The sequence below is a fragment of the Cicer arietinum genome, chromosome 5, assembly GCF_000331145.2.
Source record: "Cicer arietinum cultivar CDC Frontier isolate Library 1 chromosome 5, Cicar.CDCFrontier_v2.0, whole genome shotgun sequence".
Classification (NCBI taxonomy): Eukaryota; Viridiplantae; Streptophyta; class Magnoliopsida; order Fabales; family Fabaceae; genus Cicer; species Cicer arietinum.
Window position 1 is genome coordinate 30,867,358 of NC_021164.2, and position 19,743 is coordinate 30,887,100.

The following is a 19,743-nucleotide window of genomic DNA, read 5'->3' on the forward strand; positions in this document are numbered from 1 at the left end:
TTAAGTAAATGCAGATATTAAAAGATTCCCCATTTTTAATACCCATTTAACTCTAACAATTCGGACGACATTCATTAAGTAAATGCAGATATTAAAAGATTCCCCATTTTTAATAACCATTTATCTCTAACAATTCGGACGACATTCATTAAGTAAATGCAGATATTAAAAGATTCACCATTTTTAGTACTCATTTAACTATAACAATTTTCACGACAATCATTAAGTAAACATAGATATTAAAAGATTCCCCATTTTTAATAACCATTTATCTCTAACAATTCGGACGACAATCATTAAGTAAATGCAGATATTAAAAGATTCCCCATTTTTAATATCCATTTAACTCTAACAATTCGGACGACAATCATTAAGCAAATACAGATATTAAAAGATTCCCCATTTTTAATACCCATTTAACTCTAACAATTCGGACGACAATCATTAAGTAAATGCATATATTAAAAGATTCCCCATTTTTAATACCCATTTAACTCTAATAGTTCGGACGACAATCATTAAGTAAATGCAGATATTAAAAGATTCCCCATTTTTAATACCCATTTAACTCTAACGATTTTCACTACAAACATTAAGTAAACAGAGATATTAAAAGATTCCCCATTTTTAATACTCGTTTAACTCTAACAATTTTGACGACAAACATTAAGTAAACAGAGATATTAAAAGATTTCCCATTTTTAATACTCGTTTAACTCTAATGATTTTCAAATTCCACATAGAACATAGACATATTCTCAAATTCAATCCACAATTCACACCAAATTACATCAATTCATTTTTCCACAAAATCCACACAAACACATCTCAAAATTTATAAATATTAATTATGAACACGTCAAACACGACAACCACAAAATTATCACAACCCACCACTCAAACACATCAAATTTCATTTCCTCAAAATCACACATTAATGAGTGAAATTCATTTTCCACGAAACACTCACCAATATCACCAAAACCCAACTCTAAAATTTTACCCATAAAAGCATTAAATTCATTTTCCCTAAATCAACACTTCAACCCTAACAAATTTCTTTTCCAACCAACTACAGATAAGTCCCTAAATGCAAACTAAAAGTTTAGAAGGATCCCTTACCTTAACGTTAGCTTTAACGAGCGATTACGGTACCGCGAGTAATTCCGATAAAATCTTCGTTCCCGACGTCGCTTCCAAAGTTAGTTCACTAGCACCGTAGCATGGAGGTGAACAACTTTCCCTTCTATCTCTTCTCGAAACGAAGCTTAGATCTAGAAGAAACGTGAAGGTTTGCGTTTAACGGTTTTGAAAAACCCTAACACCGTTTTTCTTCGTTCTCGAATCAAAGAGGAAAAATGAAGCTGAGAAATTCGTTGTTTTCTCACCCACCAAGCCTTGGGTTTCTTTTCTTGAAGCAAAAGAAGGCAAAAGAAAATGGAAGAAGGAAAAAGAAGAAGGGTTCGCGAGCATGGAGAGTTTGTTTCACTACAAGAAATTGAACGTTTAGCGACAGTGAAACTCTGTAGGTAAACATATAAAAACCGTAGGGATAGGCAAAATTACCTATACCGACGGGGTTTTTTTGCGTGGTATATAATTACCCAATACCTACGGATTTTCGCCGTGGCTATAGGGTATAGTGACAAAATTTTTCCGTTGCGGTAAACATTTGATTTTACCTACAGATATTCCATTGTTGGTATATACTTTAGCCATAATTTATAAAAATTATACCTACGGTTTTGATTCTGTTGCTATACATTTAAGTGACAACTTTTTTCTGTTGGTATAGGTTTTAAGAGTAATTAATTTATTATAAATATTAATTTTTTGTTATCAACAAAAATTATATAATAATTTAAAATTTATTTTATAAAATTAACCAAATATAAATATACAATGAAATATATATATCTAAGACTCAAAATAAAATAAAAGGTGTTTATCGTATATATTAAAAATTAACATAACAATCTTACAACGATAAAACAAAACCCTAAACCTCAAAAAATAGACATTTAAAATAGTCATCTTGTGTCATACATAACAATCTCAAAATATATTAAGAAATTGAGTCCACTAAATTGCCAATATTCCATCTTCAACAACAAATTAGCTTTTAATCTTCACCTACAATCAATAAAATAACAAATGAATAAATACACGATTCCACATAAAAATATTACTAATAAAATAGAGAAAATGTTAATGATTTTAATTAAAATTAACTAATACTATATAATTACCATTTTCATTATTTTCGTTGTTGTTTGGACAAAGTGAATTCAAATGGTTTTTAGCACTAGTAGCATCAGGAACCTATCACAAAAAATAGAAAATATTACTTATGAAATATACGATTATGGAACTTATGAAGTTAGTTGGATAAGATTAATAACTTATGATATACCTGTCTTGCAGCTTGTATTATATCATTAACATCTGCTCCAGAAAATCGATTTTGAATTAAAGTCATCACATTTGCTAACAAGTTTTCCATATTTTTAACTCTTTCGCGCAACTCTTCATTTTCAGATGCACAAACCTTCGATTTTTTAGAATGAGGAATCTTGCCCATACATCGCACACGTCCGTTTTTATCAGGTCCTTGTACTTGATAAAATATGTCATCCTTCCAAGACATAGAACCTTGTGTGTCTTGGGTTGATTGAGAAGTTCCAGCCTCATTATTATGTTTTTTTAGTTCTTCCTAAAAAATAAAATAAAAATTATTAATGATTGAAAATACCAAATTGAAATTGACATTCAAAGCATGTAGTACTACAATAAGATCCAATTAAAAAACTTCAACATTGCATATAGGCTAACAAATACAAAATCTCCTAAAAGGTCAAGTAAAAACCCAATACAATCATCATACATTTGAAAATAAAATTCAGCACTTTGTCAAACTTAATTTATACACATTTTATATATTGGTACCGTTTAATTATTATCAAAACTTACAATCAATCTTGCAGCCTTTTCCTTGACAATTGTTTCATCTTTACGAGTGCGGGTATCAATGTAAAGCTCTTTACGTCCAGGCAACACTCCTTTGCCCTTTTTTTATCTACAACCAAATAAATAAGTTAAATGCATTTCATTTTTAATTTGAATTAAATCATAAAAATAGAAATAGAAATAGAAATAGAAATAAACCTTCTCATCAATAAGCTTTGGGAGACTTTTTGAACCCATACAATGAACATCTTCAAACTTAGCACGATTTTGCCTATTAATTTTACTTATTTTCTGCAATTGATATAAAATATTAGTCTAAATAATAAACTCTTTAATATATTACTCATAATATATACGACTTACTTGTCCTTCATCAGAAAACCAATGATGAACCAAACCACGATATTGATTTGGGTCAACCCTATCATCTGGTACAAGAGATGCAACTTCTTCTTCTGTTTTAGTAGGGTCATATGCCATTGACTTTAGATCACCCTTCCATTGCCTCCATTTCTCATTCAGCTCAGATTTTAACATTTCTCTTGTTAAGTCATTTATTGGAGGAACAAACTCAAATTTACTCTACACAATAAGAGATGTTAAAGAAACATGTTATATTAGTTAAATGTATTCTTACAGTTATCAACATGTTATGATGTAGTTTGAGTGTGCTAAACATCTATATTCTTAAACTATAAGTATAATTATAAATTGTTAATCCATCAAATATTCCTAACATCATCATTGTACATCAAACATGTTAGAGCACAAAAACTAAAAAACATGTTAATTGTACATCTCAATTGACTTCTTAAAAAAATATATTATATTAGTTAAATGAATAATCATAATACCTCTATTAATTTCAATATTTCTTCTTTGTAATCATTTGGCATAACTTTCCATGACTTGTAGTCGATAGGAGCTTATTGATACCTTCTAGCTACGCTACCAATGAAACGAGTTAGAGTTGTCCCTTCCTCACCAATGGGTCGACCATATTTGTCCAAATTAACGATTATTAAATCACCATGTTCCATTTCCCATACATCTAACATTTTTGTAGGACCTCTAGCCCGTTTAGGCTCTACTTCTACAAACAAAACAAAAGGACAATAACATTATGTGTGCATATAAGTCATAATAAAAATAATATAAATAAAACTTCAAAACAAAGAATATATAATTAATACCTTTTTCAATTTGTTCTTCTTCAACTTCTATATCAGAGGGAATTGAGTGAGATTCTACAGACTCACGTATGACACCTTCTGCATGACAAGGACTAGAACGAGTTTCTGCAACATTACTTCCTTCTACATTGGTTGAGTTTGTATTATTTGAAGTAGACTGAATTCCTTCATTATCACTTGCTCGATGTCGAATATTTAACTTTCTTCTTCGAGCCATTACTTCTCTAACACAAAATTATAAATGAGTAACTTGGACAAAAGTCAAAAAACATAGACAAATCTAGAAGTATAAGAAAAACATAGACAAATCTAAAAGTATAAGAAAAACATAATGTATATAATCATGCACAACTAGAACACACTTCATTCGTCTTCCCCATCATCTTCATCATCATCCATATTATCAACATCAACAACTTCAAAAAAATCATTATCATCTTCAACTTCAAGCCTAACCAAATCATTAACATTTTGAGTAGCTTCACTTGTATCGCCCATTAGTTGCCCATGAATTTCTTCAATTTCATTAGATTCCTCATCACCCATATCATAGATATCTCTAACTTTTGCATTGAGAACAACAAGCCAATCCTTGTTTCTCTCATCATATATATAAAACACCTTTTTAGCTTGTGATGCAAACACAAATGGGTCATCACAAATATTTTTCCCAGTATGTTTTAAAAATTTGAAATTGACAAGCGTCATACCAAACTTATCTTTCTTGATACCTTTATTAATATCAACCCAATCACATTTAAATAACACAAACTTGTACTTTCCAGAATAATCCAACAGCAGTATATCAGTTATTGCCCCATAGTAATTAATTTCATCTGTTGAGGTCTTTGTCTTTACAACAACTCCACTATTTTGTGTTTTCAAAAATCTCTCTCTCTTCTTTGTGTGGAATCTAAAACCATTAATCGCATAACCTGTGTATCTTCTTACTACCTCAGATGGTCCACGGGATAACCATCTAAGTTCATGAGTAACTTCTGAGCTCTTTTGTTCATCCATACGCTGGATCTAAAATATTTCATGAAATATAGTAAGTTTATATATAAAAACAATCAGTAAAATTTAAATAATTAAATTATTATATGCTCACCCTGAGTTTAAACCACTCAATAAATTTTTGACCATGTTGCTTGTCAATTTCAAGTTGTGTCAATCGTCGTGGTCGACACTGTCTCTTAAGATGTAAAATGTGTTCTCTAAAAGTAACAGTAATAGAGTTAAAATAAAATGTAATAAAAATTTCAATTGTATAAAATTGAAATATGATATGTGACTTACTCTATAAATGGAGCAACTGCATCACAATTAGAAAGCACATATCTATGTGCCTGTGCTAACTCTTTCTTGTCAAGTTTAGTTCTACTCACTTTCTTCCTCTTCCCTAATCGTAACTTTTGTTGTTTCTTTATCCCTAATGGCCTTCCAGAGACTTCATCGTCATTTCTGTTAGGTCTATTGAACCTAGTTTCTACCCCAGATAGATATTGCGAACAAAACGTCAAACATTCATTGGCCAAAAATCCCTCTGCAATTGATCCTTCTGGATGGGCTCTATTACGTACAAAGGACTTAAGAGTAAGAAGAAACCTGAAAGTGAAGAAAATTTAAAATATTTATGTTCTCAACATCCAAAAAAACTTGTTTAACACTTTTAATTAAACCAATTTTTATAAACATACATACCTCTCAAGCGGATACATCCATCGGAAAGCACATATTTATGTGCCTGTGCTAACTCTTTCTTGTCAAGTTTAGTTCTACTCACTTACTTCCTCTTCCCTAATCGTAACTTTTGTTGTTTCTTTATCCCTAATGGCCTTCCAGAGACTTCATTGTCATTTCTGTTAGGTCTATTGAACCTAGTTTCTACACCAGATAGATATTGCGAACAAAACGTCAAACATTAATTGGCCAAAAATCCCTCTACAATTGATCCTTCTGGATGGGCTCTATTACGTGCAAAGGACTTAAGAGTTAGAAGAAACCTGAAAGTGAAGAAAATTTAATATATCTATGTTCTCAACATCCAAAAAAACTTGTTTAACACTTTTAATTAAACCAATTTTTATAAACATACATACCTCTCAATCGGATACATCCATCGATATTGTACCGGTCCAGCAACTTGGGCTTCGTGTGCCAAATGAATTACCAAATGCATCATAACAGTAAAAAATGAAGGAGGAAAAATTGTTTCCAACTGACAAAGTGTGATAACTATTTGAGACTCCAATTGTGATAGAAATTCCACATTAAGTACCTTAGAACAAATTTGCTTGAAGAAATTGCAAAGATCAACTAACACTGAAGTGACTTTATCTGGCAATGAACCCCGTAATGCTACTGGAAGAAGCTCTTGCATCAAAACATGACAATCGTAACTTTTCAATCCAAACATCTTGTGTTGCTTGACATGCACACAACGTGGGATGTTTGATGAACATTCATCTGGAGTTTTTACATTCTTGAGAATGCTTAGGAAAGATTCCTTTTCTTTGTTAGTCATTTGATAGCATGCTCTAGGCAAACGCGTTGTAGTTATATTAGGACTTGGTTGAGGATGGAGCATACTTCTTATGCCCATATCTACAAGATCAGCTCGTGCCTTATAATTATCTTTGGATTTTCCCTCTTGGTTTAACAATGTACCATAATGTTGTCACATACGTTCTTTTCAATGTGCATCACATCAAGATTATGACGCAATACATTATATTGCCAATAAGGCAATGTGAAGAAAATGCTCTTCTTTTTCCAAGGTTGTGCTCCATTTGCTAGACCTTTTTCTCTACATTCATCTATTTGTCTTAAAATATCAGTCCCATCAAGTCTTTTAGGAGGGATCCTTAGCTCTCGTGTTCCATCAAAATCCCTACTATTTTACCATGACGTAACCACTGCGAGGTAGTTTCAATACCACAACATGGACATGCATATTGACCTTTAGTACTCCATCCAGACAAGTTAGCATATGCTGGAATGTCATTAATAGTCCACATCATAGCTGCACAAAGTTGAAATGTCTCTTTCTTATAGGCATCAAATGTTTCAATTCCATAATCCCATAACTCTTGCAACTCTTGTACTAAAGGTTGCAGATAAATGTCAATGTTATTTCCAAGACCTTTTGGACCCGGAATTAATAGTGATAACATGAAGTATGGTTGTTTCATGCACATCCAAGGAGGAAGATTGTAAGGAATTAGAATGACAAGCCAAGTGCTAGGAGTAATACTCATAGTCTTGAAAGGATTGAAACCATCTGAAGCCACTCCTAATCGAACATTACGAGGATCTAACGAAAATGTTGGATACCGAGCGTCAAAATTCTTCCAAGCAAGGGAATCAGCTGGATGCCTAAGAGAACCATCATTCAATCTACTCTCATGGTGCCATCTCATTGATTCTGCAACTTTGGAGGACATGTATAACCTTTGCAACCTTGGTTTCAATGGAAACCATCGAAGGATCTTTGCTGGTATCTTCTTTCGCCTCTCAGAAGTCTCCATTCCATTACCTTGTACGTCTTCATTTGTTGTTTTCCACCTTGACGTACTACACTTTGGACATACTTCATATTTGGCATATTTATCCCAATATAATATGCAATCATTGGGACAAGCATGGATCTTCTCATACCCCAAACCTAATCCTGAAACAATCTTTTTAGTTTCATAATATGACTTTGGCAAAACATTTTCTTCTGGTAAAGCATCTCTTAGTAAATCAAGCAACATGGAGAATGACTTGTCACTCCACCCATGAAGACATTTTAAATGATACAAATGTACAATAAATGATAGCTTGCTATACTTCTTACAGTTGGGGTAAAGCATTTGCTCATTCTCCTTTAGAAATTCGTAAAATTTAGAGTTTTCTCTTACTTCGGGAATTCTTTCACCTTCACCACAAATTGGCTCTTCTGTAGGATGAATTCCAAATACATCATGAACTAGTCCATCCATGTCATGCTCCATTTCTACATTTTGTTTAGTAGCGCTACTTGAAGTTCTATGTTTTTCACCATGATATATCCATTGTCTATAGCCTCTAAGAAATCCACGGTGTGGATCTGTTAAGTGTTCATAAACACATACGCGAGAATAAGAGTGGCAATTGACACATTTTGTACAAGGGCACATTATTTTTCCATTGATTTGTGAATTTTGAAAAGCAAATTAAAGAAATTCATTAACTCCTCGAATATATTCTTCACTTTTTTTGGATGGATCACACATTCATTCTCTATAAGCCATTTGGAAAAATTAACTGAAAATGGATGATGCAAGTCCTAAAAAATTAACAATCTGAAAATTCAAATGAAGAACATGGTATTCAACAACAACATCAGATCATGGTATTCAACATAAAAGGGTCAAAAAAATTCTTGTTTTTTTTTATAATGAACAAAAAATTTGTCAACAACATGGTATTGAACAACAACATCAGGTCATCAACAACAAGAGGTTAGGTAATCAACAACAACATCAGAACATAACAGAACATTGGGAGACGTACATATTATGAAGGACATGGGATATAGAGAAATAGACAGTATGAAACTTAACTCCAAATATAGAGAAATAGATAGTATGAAACTTAACTCCAAATATTCTCTAAATAATCTCTTGCATTCTTTCATGATATAATAATCTCAGCTAAGTTGTCATGTTCCCCTAATTAATTGATGCACTTGAATGGATTGTGCAAACACTCATAAATCAATAATCTAAGGCAATTAATTTGCAAGCAAACTTCAGGATATAAATATACTACACTCTAAGAAAGCCTCATAAACAATCTATTTCTTTATTTCCAAATAGAAATTAATCAAATCAAACCAATTATAAAAATCAAGAAATAGGGAATACCTAATGAGAGATAGAAATATGAATTTGAAAATAATAAATACACAACAAGATTAGTTATTACCGTTCAGTTGAAGTTCCTTCAAATTCCCGCGCGCTAAGATTGTATCTTTAGTTAATCCAAACACAACTGTATTAGTTTAGAATAATAAATTCAGAATATTAATTACGTTGAAAGAAAAACACAGCTGTATATTTGGGTTTTCGGCACAAGAAATTAATAAATTGATTATAACATATCACTATTATGAGCCTCAATTATCACTTATTTCAATTGGGATCAAAGTTGAAGATTATATATATTGTGGCTATCTTTCATATCCCTTTATACTACGTGTAAATGTGAAGCAATATCCTACACTTCCCTTACCATGAACAGGAAAAATATCACCCACACGATAAGAAAATGTTGAAGAAGATTTTAAGGACCAAAACACTAATACCTCTATAGGGACTAAATGATTATTTAAGTCTTCCTCAAATTTTTCTTTTGTTGAGTATTGCACAGATATTAAAGTCTTTCTTATACTAACAAGGGTGAATATGAGGTGAAGTGAGGTGCCATGTGTGCAACTGTGTCAGTAAATTTGCTAATGGAAAAGGGGGCATTTATCATGCCAAACAAATAAACAATTGGCAAAGGAAAAGATCAACCGAACAAAAATCATAGAGTGCATATTTATTCATGGTTTTGGCCAATTCGGGTGCAGAGGAAAAATAGTTACCAGAAAACACTTGAACTCTGATGTACATTTGATTCAAGTAATTGTGGCTTTTACCTATGGACAGATCCATAATGTTTCCAATTACCACTCAGAGTTAATCGAGTTCACATGTGTGGATGTGGATTTGGTCATTAGGGATTCAAACTTGGATATATGCCAAATGTTCAAACCATATTTATACTTTCACCCAATTTCTGTAACTCAATTTATAGATACATACAAACATTTCTAGGCTAGTCTCTACAGCAGTCACTTATCAAAACTCAAAACAGTGGTGCGAGAACAAAATGGTGGTTCAAGAAATTACCAGTGATGCGAGAACGGTGAGAACGACGGTGAGTGCAGCTCAGGTTCGACGGCGCGACTGGTTCGATGATGAGTGCAGCTCCGGTTCGACGGTGAGTGCGTGACTGGTTCGACGGCGCGACTGGTTCAACGGCGAGTGCAGCTGGTTGATTGACGGCGAGAACGGTGAGAACGAAAGTTTTGAGTGAGAACGGCGAGAAGGAGAAGACAACGATTGGGGCTTAGATTGGGGTTCAGATTGGGTGAAAGAGGACAACAGTTTTGAGCTTTAGGTGTTTTGATGAGAAAGGGTTTAGTTGGTACTTGGTACTGATTTAGGTTTTGGCTCTATTAATTTTTATTTTGGCTCCATTAAAATTTCTTTTTGGCTCCATTGAAAAAATTTGGATTTTATCTCAATTTAATTTTTTTTACCTCCATTGAAAAAATTAAGATTTTGGCTCTATTTAAATTGGGTGAATTAAAAAAATTCGGATTTTGCCTCCATTAAATTTTTTTTTTGACTTAAATCGTGAAAGTTTTGTACAATTTTATTTTCACAAACAATTAATATTTTGGCTCCTTTAAAAAAAATATATTTTTCAATTTTGATGTCTATAGCCACAGATTTAAGTGTGTAACTATAACAATTAGTGACAAATTTATGTCACTGAAGGTATAAGACACCTATACCAACAAAAATTAATTTATCTGTGGGGATAGATTGTCTATACCTACAGTTTTTAATTTTGTCATTATAAGCTTCTGTAGGTATATATTATAATTAAACCAAACCAACAAATTTATAAATATTCTTACACACATAACTTTACTCCCATCATCAATCTATTTTGATAAAAATATCTACTCTCGTTGCAACTCAATTGACAGATAAATTTTCAGCAACGAGTGATATTTTTAACAAACTATTCGGTATTAAATTCTTCGCAACGTAAATAAATTATTCTTCGACAAATAATTTTAATCCAATTTCCAAAAATATATTTTCGGCATTTACTCACTAAATACCGAAAACTGGGCTAAAAGTCTAAGAAATTCAACACAAAATACCCTAAAATTTTATAATTTAGGATTTAAAATTAAGGGTCTTACACACAACATTTACTAAGTCATTTGAGTTCATAAGGTTAAGATCTAGAGAAACGTTTTCTCAAAAGATATATTTTTTAAGTTATTTTTAGTGTTAGTGTCATTGTTACAATTAGCTTGTTAGAAGCAAACCAATTTATTCAAAACTCTTGTAACCCAACCTAATAGTGGATTTCAAGTTGCTCAAGCAATTTGTAGGTTTTTAGGTTATGTTGAGAAGACTTGTCTGATAGAGTCAAGGTAATTGTGTTCCTCAAAAAGTATGTAGGTGTCAAGTTATTTTGAGAAGATTGACTTGTAGGTCAGGTGCTGTGTAATTCATGTTTTGAATTAGTGGATTAAATCCTTTTGAGTGAAGGGATTGGATGTAGCTACCAAGTTGGTAATGAATCACGATAAATTTTTATGTCACTTTAATTCTGCAATTCTTGTTTTACTTTTTCCCGATTGCTACTACTTTTATTCTAAGTATGTCACCAAACCCGAACCAATCAATTTTAAATAAATTAGAAAAAAGAATCTAACTTAGCCAAACACAATTCAACCCCCTTCTCGTATTTGCAGCTTCAATCATTGACTTGTATTTCCTTTGTCTTTTAACACTTTGACTTGAACTGGAGATTATTATATGCTTGTTTGAATATTCCTTATTGTAATATTATGACTTGTTTTATTAGTAAACATAATTACTTGTTTAGTAGGTGATAATATTCTCGGTATTATAAACACATAGATTATTATCTCTAACTTACTCATAACCTATGCTACCTTAAAATAGATAATCATTCATATGAATTTTTGCCTTCTAATTTAATCTCCACACTAGCTAAAACTACTTTTACACTAACAATCTCCCTCTTTTTGATGATGATAAAGCAACTATACAATTAATGGAATATTTTCTAAGTGCTCCTTTCTTATAGTGTGAGAGTTACTATTATTATTATCAGCTTTGTTAGAAGTAACTACTCAAGTTCCAATCTTTTGTATGAAACCCGATAGTGGTTTAGTTCCTTTTGCAATCTGGGCTTTTCAGGTTGTTAGGAGAAGACTTGGCTTGTAGGGTCAAGGTGGTTAGTTTCTCAAAATTTTGGGGTTGTCCGGCTGTTTAGGAAGATTAGCTTTAAGGGTTAGGTTCTTTGTAGTTCAAGGTATTTGAATTAGTGAATTAAAACCTTCTGAATGAGGGAACTGAATGTAGTCAAGTTAGTGGTGAACCAAGATAAATCTACGTGTCAAATTATTTATGCTTTCATTGTTTGTTTCCTCTGAATTTGATTACTTTTACTCCAAGTAAGTAACTAAAACCAACCTAGTTTTTTATTTATTTATAAAATAACAAAAAGTTATCAACTTTGGCAAACACAATTCAACTTTGCACCTTCAATTGGAATCAGAGGTCAATCTCTAAGATGAGCACTTTAGAATGTTTCAGAAAAGATCCAAGGGTTCAATATGTTTGCATTCAGTGAAGAGGTTGCACGAGGAAACATCAAAAGACCATTTTTGTTTGATGGAGAACTTTTTGAGTATTGGAAGGACAAGCTGAGAAGTATCTATATTTCACAAGATCTTGAACTTTGGAACTTGGTGGAAGATGGTTATATTGCTCTAAAGAAGTTTCTATATTGCTCTGAAGTTTCAATTCCTCTGATGTTGTTGAAACATTATCCTTCAGAGTCTTCTTTTGCCTTTCTATCACTACGCCAAAAATGACATTTAATAGCGCTCCTTTTACAGCGCTTGCTAAATACAAGCGCTGTTGTAAGTATATTTTAAAAATAACAGAGCCTTTTACATCGCTTTTTTGATAAGCGCTGTTGTAGGGTCATATAGCGTTTGCACATAATGTTATAAGGCTTTTACAGCGCTTTTCGCAAAAGCGCTGTAAAATGAAGCGCTTTCGCGTATTATTTTACAGTGCTTCTTTCACAAGCGCTGTAAAATACATGCGCTTTCAATCAATTTAATTACCTATTACAACGCTTTTTGTACAAGCGCTGTAAAATACATGCGCTTTCAAATATTTGAACTACCTATTACAACGCTTTTTTTACAAGCGCTGTAAAATACATGCGCTTTCAATCAATTTAACTACCTATTACAACACTTTTTGTACAAGCGCTGTAAAATACAGGCACTTTCAAATAAATATAATTTACTTTTAAAACAAATTTACGAACCCTCATCACCTCTACTCTGGGAACCCTCATATCCTCTACGTACTGTGCAACCATCTACGTTATCTCAGGTACTTTTTAATTTGTTTTTGTCAAAAAAAATTTAGTTTTTTAATAATCGAAAACTAAAAATTGTTATATATATATTAAATCTCTTTTTTTTGAAATTAGTTGACCTGTTCTGTTTTGAAATTGTTATTAGATATGTTGATATTGGTTTCTTTTTGAAACTTGTTGATATGTTTTGAAAGCATATTATTTTTGTAATTGCATTTATATAGGTCGTATAATATGGATAGGAAATGGATGTCTGCCAATCGATTGTCAAAAGAGTATGAAAATGGAGTAAAAGAGTTTGTTGAGCTTGCAGTGAAGAATGCAAAAGATCCAAATAGAGTCGTTTGTCCTTGTTTAAAATGTTTTTTTGGAAAACGTGTTAGAGAAGATGAATTAGAAGGACATCTAGTATGTAATGGAATTGATCAAAGCTACACATGTTGGATAAGACATGGTGAGAAAAAAAAAGGAAACATTAATTTTGAGAATAGTTCGACATATGCTTCAACTGACTTCGATACAGATACATATGAGCCGGACCGAGTTGATGAGATCGCAAAAGCAGTTGAAGAAGATCTTCGAGATTGTCCTAAAATGTTTGAAAGTTTGTTGAGTGATGCAGAGAAAGAATTATATAATGGTTGTACTAAATTCACAAGACTGTCAGCGATATTAAAGTTGTACAACTTAAAAGCGAGTAATGGATGGTCTGATAAAAGCTTTACAGAATTATTAACACTCATAAAAGATATGTTGCCAGATGATAATGAACTTCCCAGTCGAACCTACGAGGCTAAACGGATTTTGTGTTCTATTGGAATGAGTTACGAAAGGATTCATGCGTGTCCTAACGATTGCATTTTATTTCGAAACGAATATGAACTACTTAAGGCGTGTCCAAAATGCAATGTCTCTCGATATAAGAAGAAAGAATCTACTCCAGCAAAAGTCGTGTGGTATTTTCCTATAATACCAAGATTTAGGCGCATGTATCGCAGTGAAGAAGATTCAAAACACTTGACATGGCATGCAGATGAAAGAATTAGAGATGGAATGTTTCGACACCCTGCAGATTCCCCACAATGGGCAAAAATTGATCACGAGTATCCTGAATTCGGGATAGAGTCAAGAAATCTAAGACTTGCACTTTCTACTGATGGAATGAATCCACATGGTCTTCAAAGCATCTCACATAGCACGTGGCCTGTGATTTTGGTAATATATAACCTACCTCCATGGTTATGTATGAAGCGTAAGTTTATGATGTTGTCTCTGTTAATTTCTGGACCCAAACAACCGGGGAATGATATCGACGTATACTTGACTCCTTTAATTGAAGATTTAAAAATTCTGTGGGAGACAGGTGTGGAAGTTTATGATGGGTATAGGAAATAGTGTTTCAATTTGAGGGCTATGTTGTTCGGCACAATTAATGATTTTCCAGCATATGGTAATTTATCAGGATATAGCATTAAAGGTCAGTGTGCATGTCCTATATGTGAAGAGAGTACAAATTGGATGCGGTTGAAACATTGTAAGAAGAATGTGTTTCTTGGACATCGTAGATTTTTACCTTATAGTCATCAGTATCGTGGGTGGAGAAATGCATTCAATGGAAAATCAGAGGAAGGTAAAGCTCCTTTAGCACCGACTGGATATCAAATACTTGAAAAAGTACAAGGTTTGACCAATAAATTTGGCAAACCTTTTGCGGGAGAGCTGGTCAAAATTGGGTGGAAGAAAATGTCAATTTTCTTTGAATTGCCATATTGGAAGTCATTGTATATAAGACATTTCCTCGATGTGATGCATATTGAAAAAAGTGTATTTGATAGTGTTATGGGGACGTTACTCAATGTTCCAGGAAAGTCTAAAGATGGCATCAATGCAAGATTGGACTTGGTCAATATGGGAATAACAAATGAATTGGGTCCCGTAAAGAAAGGAAATCGCACATATCTACCTCCAGCCGCTCATACTCTATCTAAAAAGGAAAAAATTGTTTTATGTAAATTTCTACACGAAGTTAAAGTTCCAGAAGGATACTCTTCAAACATTAAAAATTTGGTTTGTATGAAAGACCTCAAGTTAAAAGGTTTGAAGACCCATGATTGTCATATTATAATGGAGCATTTGCTACCAATAGGTATACGTTCCATTTTACCTGAAAAAGTTCGACTAGCCTTAACTAGATTATGTTTCTTCTTCAGGGAAATTTGTAGTAAAGTGATCGACCCTCAAAAATTACCGACATTGCAGAGGGAAATTGTTGTTACTTTGTGTGAGCTTGAAATGTATTTCCCACCATCGTTTTTTGATATAATGGTTCACCTTACTGTTCATCTGGTTAAGGAGACACAACTTTGTGGGCCAGCTTATATGAGATGGATGTATCCGATAGAACGATATATGAAAATATTAAAAGGGTACGTAAAAAGTAGAAGTCGACCAGAAGGTTGTATTGCTGAACGATACATTGTTGAAGAGGCTGCTGAATTTTGTACTGAATATCTGTCCAATGTTGAATCCATAGGGCTTCCCATGTCTCGTCATTCGGGAAGACTATCAGGAGAAGGGATAACTGGAAGGAGACTACTGACTATATCAAGGACAGAATGGGAGCAGGCACAATTGTATGTTCTGCACAATGATGATGAGGTTCAACCGTATGTTACAATACACATTGATCAGTTATCTCGTTTGAACATGAATAGGAATCAAAATTGGATAACTCGAGAGCACAATCGAAGTTTTGTAACATGGTTAAAAAATCACATAATGTCAAAATTTGATATAGACCCCGGATCAATTTCAAATAGATTGAGGTGGCTAGCAAATGGTCCGAGCTTACATGTCTTTTCTTACACTGGTTATGTTATTAACGGCTACGTATCCGATAGAATGATATATGAAAATATTAAAAGGGTACGTAAAAAGTAGAAGTCGACCAGAAGGTTGTATTGCTGAACGGTACATTGTTGAACAGGCTGCTGAATTGTGTACTGAATATCTGTCCAATGTTGAATCCATAGGACTTCCCATGTCTCGTCATTCAGGAAGAATATTAGGAGAAGGGATAATTGGAAGGAGACTACTGACTATATCAAGGACAAAATGGGAGCAGGCACAATTGTATGTTCTGCACAATGATGATGAGGTTCAATACACATGGATCAGTTATCTCGTTTGAACATGAATAGGAATCAAAATTGGATAACTCGAGAGCACAATCGAAGTTTTATAACATGGTTAAAAAATCACATAATGTCAAAATTTGATATAGACCCCGGATCAATTTCAAATAGATTGAGGTGGCTAGCAAATGGTCCGAGCTTACATGTCTTTTCTTACACTGGTTATGTTATTAACGGCTACACATTTTATACCAAAGAACAAGATGATCAGACCACTATGCAAAATAGTGGAGTCACTCTCGTAGCTGAAGCGATGCATGTCTCAAGTGCAAAAGACAAAAACCCAATATATGCAAATCTATCATATTTTGGGGTTATCGAGCGCATATGGGAGTTAGACTACACAATGTTTCGTGTTCCCATATTTGGTTGCAAGTGGGTCGATAATAATAATGGCGTTCGGATTGATGAGTCAGGATTCTTGCTTGTCGATTTTAATAGGGTGGGATACAAAGACGAGCCTTTTATTTTAGCGTCGCAAGCTCAACAAGTGTTTTATGTCACTGATCCTTCTAATGATAAATGGTCTGTTGTCCTATCGACCAATAAAATAAGTGATGATAACAATAATGATGAAGATGTTGGTAATGATCTTTTATTTGCAACATCACAACAACCACATGAAATTGATTCAACTGATGATGGTTTATATCTTAGAGATGATCATGATGAGGGAATTTGGATTAATCCATCGTTTCGTATTGTAAATGGACAAACAAATGTGAATGTCACCAGGAAAAGAAGAAGGGCATCTTAATGTATATATATGTTTAATTGTTTTATATAAGCTATGCATGTAATCTGAACTGTGTTATTGTAAATATGCATGTAATCTGAATTGAGTGTTTTATACTAAGTTCTGATTAATTTATTTTCTGATTAATTTATTTTCTGCTTATATTTAGCTTGATTTGAGTGTTTTATACCAAGTTCATGTAACAATGAGTGTTTTATATTTAGCTTGATTTACATGAACTGAACTGAATATAAATTAGTAATTTACATGAACTGAACTGAACTGAATAGAGAGATTCTCTTTTGCTCAGTGCATATATATATATAGATTCTTCAGAATACTCATTTCTAATAATTCATCATCTCCTAAAGTATTGTGATAAAGACAATGATAACAATATTTTTAATCCAATAAACAATGATAAAAATGTTTTTAATGTCATCCCAACCCAAATAAACCAAACACAAAAATAAAATAAAGAGACATTTTACAGCGCTTATTTGAAAAAGCGCTGTAAAAGGCTTTAAAAATAACATTCATCAGACACCTAACAGGACCTTATCTAACAGGATTTTCTTCAAACACCTTGTACGCATCATGGGAATCCCCAAAAACACATTGTTAACAAAAACATCAGACTCAAACCCATTTTTCGCAACATGGCAATGAACCTGAAGACCAAGTTTCGAACCACTTATCGACGAATTAGCACACGATTTAAGAAGGAAAGGGAATGTAAAGTGAGAAAAAGGGTGTTGAGGTGGAGATTGAATTGTGAGAGAGTAAGCTTTGATGTTTGTGAAGAAGATGCATAAAATGAGAAGAGTTTGGTGAAGAGGAAGAGAAGCACTGTAATAAATCAATGAGGCATTTTACAGCGCTTATTTAAAAAAGCGCTGTAACAAGCTTTAAAAAAAATATTCATATACCATAATAAAACAAGGAGGTCTTTTACAGCGCTTTTTCAAATAAGTGCTGTAAAAGACCCTTTTAAAATTAACATAATGAGACCTTTTACAGCGCTTATTTGAAAAAGCGCTGTAAAAGGCTTTAAAAAAACATTCATATAACATAATAAAACACGGAGGTCTTTTACAACGCTTATTGGGAGAAGCGCTGTAAAAGAGCCTTTTAAAAATTTAAATAAAGACGCCTTTTAGAGCGCTTTTCAAACAAGCGTTGTAAAAGGCTTAGGCCTTTTAGAGCGCTTTTTGAACAAGCGCTGTAAAAGGCTTATAAAAAAGCGCTGTAAAAGGGTTACGTATATATAACAGTAACCGCTTCAGTTTCCTCTTCATTACGTAAACTTCACTATCATCTCAACCTTTATCGTTCTTCTCTTCTTTTGCAAACCCTATCATCCCGTCCATTACGAACCTTATTTCCACGATCATCTCCTTCATTTCGAACCTTATTTCCATCCAAGATCATCTCTCCCATTGAAATACGTAACCCTCATCACGTATTTCTTCAAACCGTATTTCTGTGAACCATATTTCTGTGAACTTTCTGCAAACCCTCTTTTCTTGGCATTTCGTCTTTCTTCGAACCCTCATTATCCAGGTATTGATGTTATTAATTGTTTGTAATCATTAAAATGCATGTTGACCTTGTTTAAGATATACTGATATTGATATGTACTTAGAATAATGCATGATGCATGTTGAGCTTGTTGATGTTATACTAAATTGCATGTTAAACTTGTTGTAGTTAAGTGGATACAAACAAAGATTTAGAATGTCAAAATGAAGAAGTTGGCACCTCTACGACTTATGAAAATGAAGTCAAATGTGGTGCAACTATCATGCAAAAAGTCATTAAAGCAAGGAGTAATGGCATCAAGTTTGAGGTTATACTATACTATACTCTGTTTGATGTGTATTTTTTTATCTTTTTTTAATAGCATGTACTTACTATATGAGTTTATTAGGTTGGCTGGAATGAAAGTGGTCAGCCAATTGACCCCAACAGCTCAATGTTTGTTTGTTACATTGGGGCTGTTGTTCGACAAAACATCTCAATTACGATTGACGATTGGAGAGATAAGGCATTGAAGGATGCCAAAGATATAATATGGAATGACATTCAAGTAACTTTTTTGATCCACTCTTTTGTCATTTATAATTTTTTTCATTGAAATACTTTACTTATAATTTTGTTCATTGCAGACTACTTTTGTTCTTGATGAGGGACGAAAGAGATATGTTTTGAGAGTTGCTGGGAAAATCCATCGGGGATTTAGATCACATCTCTCTAATTTCTATCTAAAAGATAGAGAAGGAAACACAAATGCTGAAGCTCCAAAAATATATAAACATTATATATCAAATGAGGAATGGAGTGCATTTGTTTCCAAACCTTTGGACCCCGCATTTTTCGTAAGTGATTAATTTATTAGCATTTGTGT

General features: G+C 33.0%; 2 protein-coding genes across 4 annotated transcripts; both read right to left on the reverse strand.

The window, feature by feature from the left end:
• Window positions 1-2,034: 2,034 nt before the first annotated feature.
• Window positions 2,035-3,878, reverse strand: LOC101499365 (uncharacterized). Of its 3 annotated transcripts, XR_012163014.1 has the most exons (6): window positions 3,822-3,878; window positions 3,331-3,549; window positions 2,971-3,258; window positions 2,414-2,713; window positions 2,250-2,322; window positions 2,035-2,133 (listed from the first exon to the last, which is right to left on the reverse strand). XR_012163014.1 is itself a non-coding variant. In XM_027331055.2 (4 exons), exons 2-4 carry the CDS (start codon window positions 2,645-2,647, stop codon window positions 2,123-2,125), a joined length of 318 nt encoding a protein of 105 aa, XP_027186856.1. In that variant the 5' UTR covers window positions 2,648-2,713; window positions 2,971-3,089; the 3' UTR covers window positions 2,035-2,122. The 3 variants fall into 3 exon arrangements, 1 of the variants encoding a protein (XP_027186856.1); XR_012163013.1 differs by lacking the exon at window positions 3,822-3,878 and having other exon boundaries at window positions 3,331-3,659; XM_027331055.2 differs by lacking the exons at window positions 3,331-3,549; window positions 3,822-3,878 and having other exon boundaries at window positions 2,971-3,089.
• A 512-nt stretch (window positions 3,879-4,390) lies between these two features.
• Window positions 4,391-5,779, reverse strand: LOC101499673 (uncharacterized). Its single transcript, XM_027331053.2, has 3 exons — window positions 5,460-5,779; window positions 5,272-5,377; window positions 4,391-5,189 (listed from the first exon to the last, which is right to left on the reverse strand). The coding sequence occupies exon 3, from the start codon at window positions 5,178-5,180 to the stop codon at window positions 4,524-4,526; it is 657 nt and encodes a 218-aa protein (XP_027186854.2). The 5' UTR covers window positions 5,181-5,189; window positions 5,272-5,377; window positions 5,460-5,779; the 3' UTR covers window positions 4,391-4,523.
• Window positions 5,780-19,743: the final 13,964 nt, after the last annotated feature.

Coding starts and splice junctions, on each gene's coding strand:
- LOC101499365 (XM_027331055.2), bottom strand. CDS start 2,647: ATGTCTTGGAAGGATGACATATTTTATCAAGTACAAGGACCTGATAAA. Junction 2,323..2,413: donor TAATACAAGCTGCAAGACAG/GTATATCATAAG, acceptor TTTTTGTGATAG/GTTCCTGATGCTACTAGTGC.
- LOC101499673 (XM_027331053.2), bottom strand. CDS start 5,180: ATGGATGAACAAAAGAGCTCAGAAGTTACTCATGAACTTAGATGGTTA.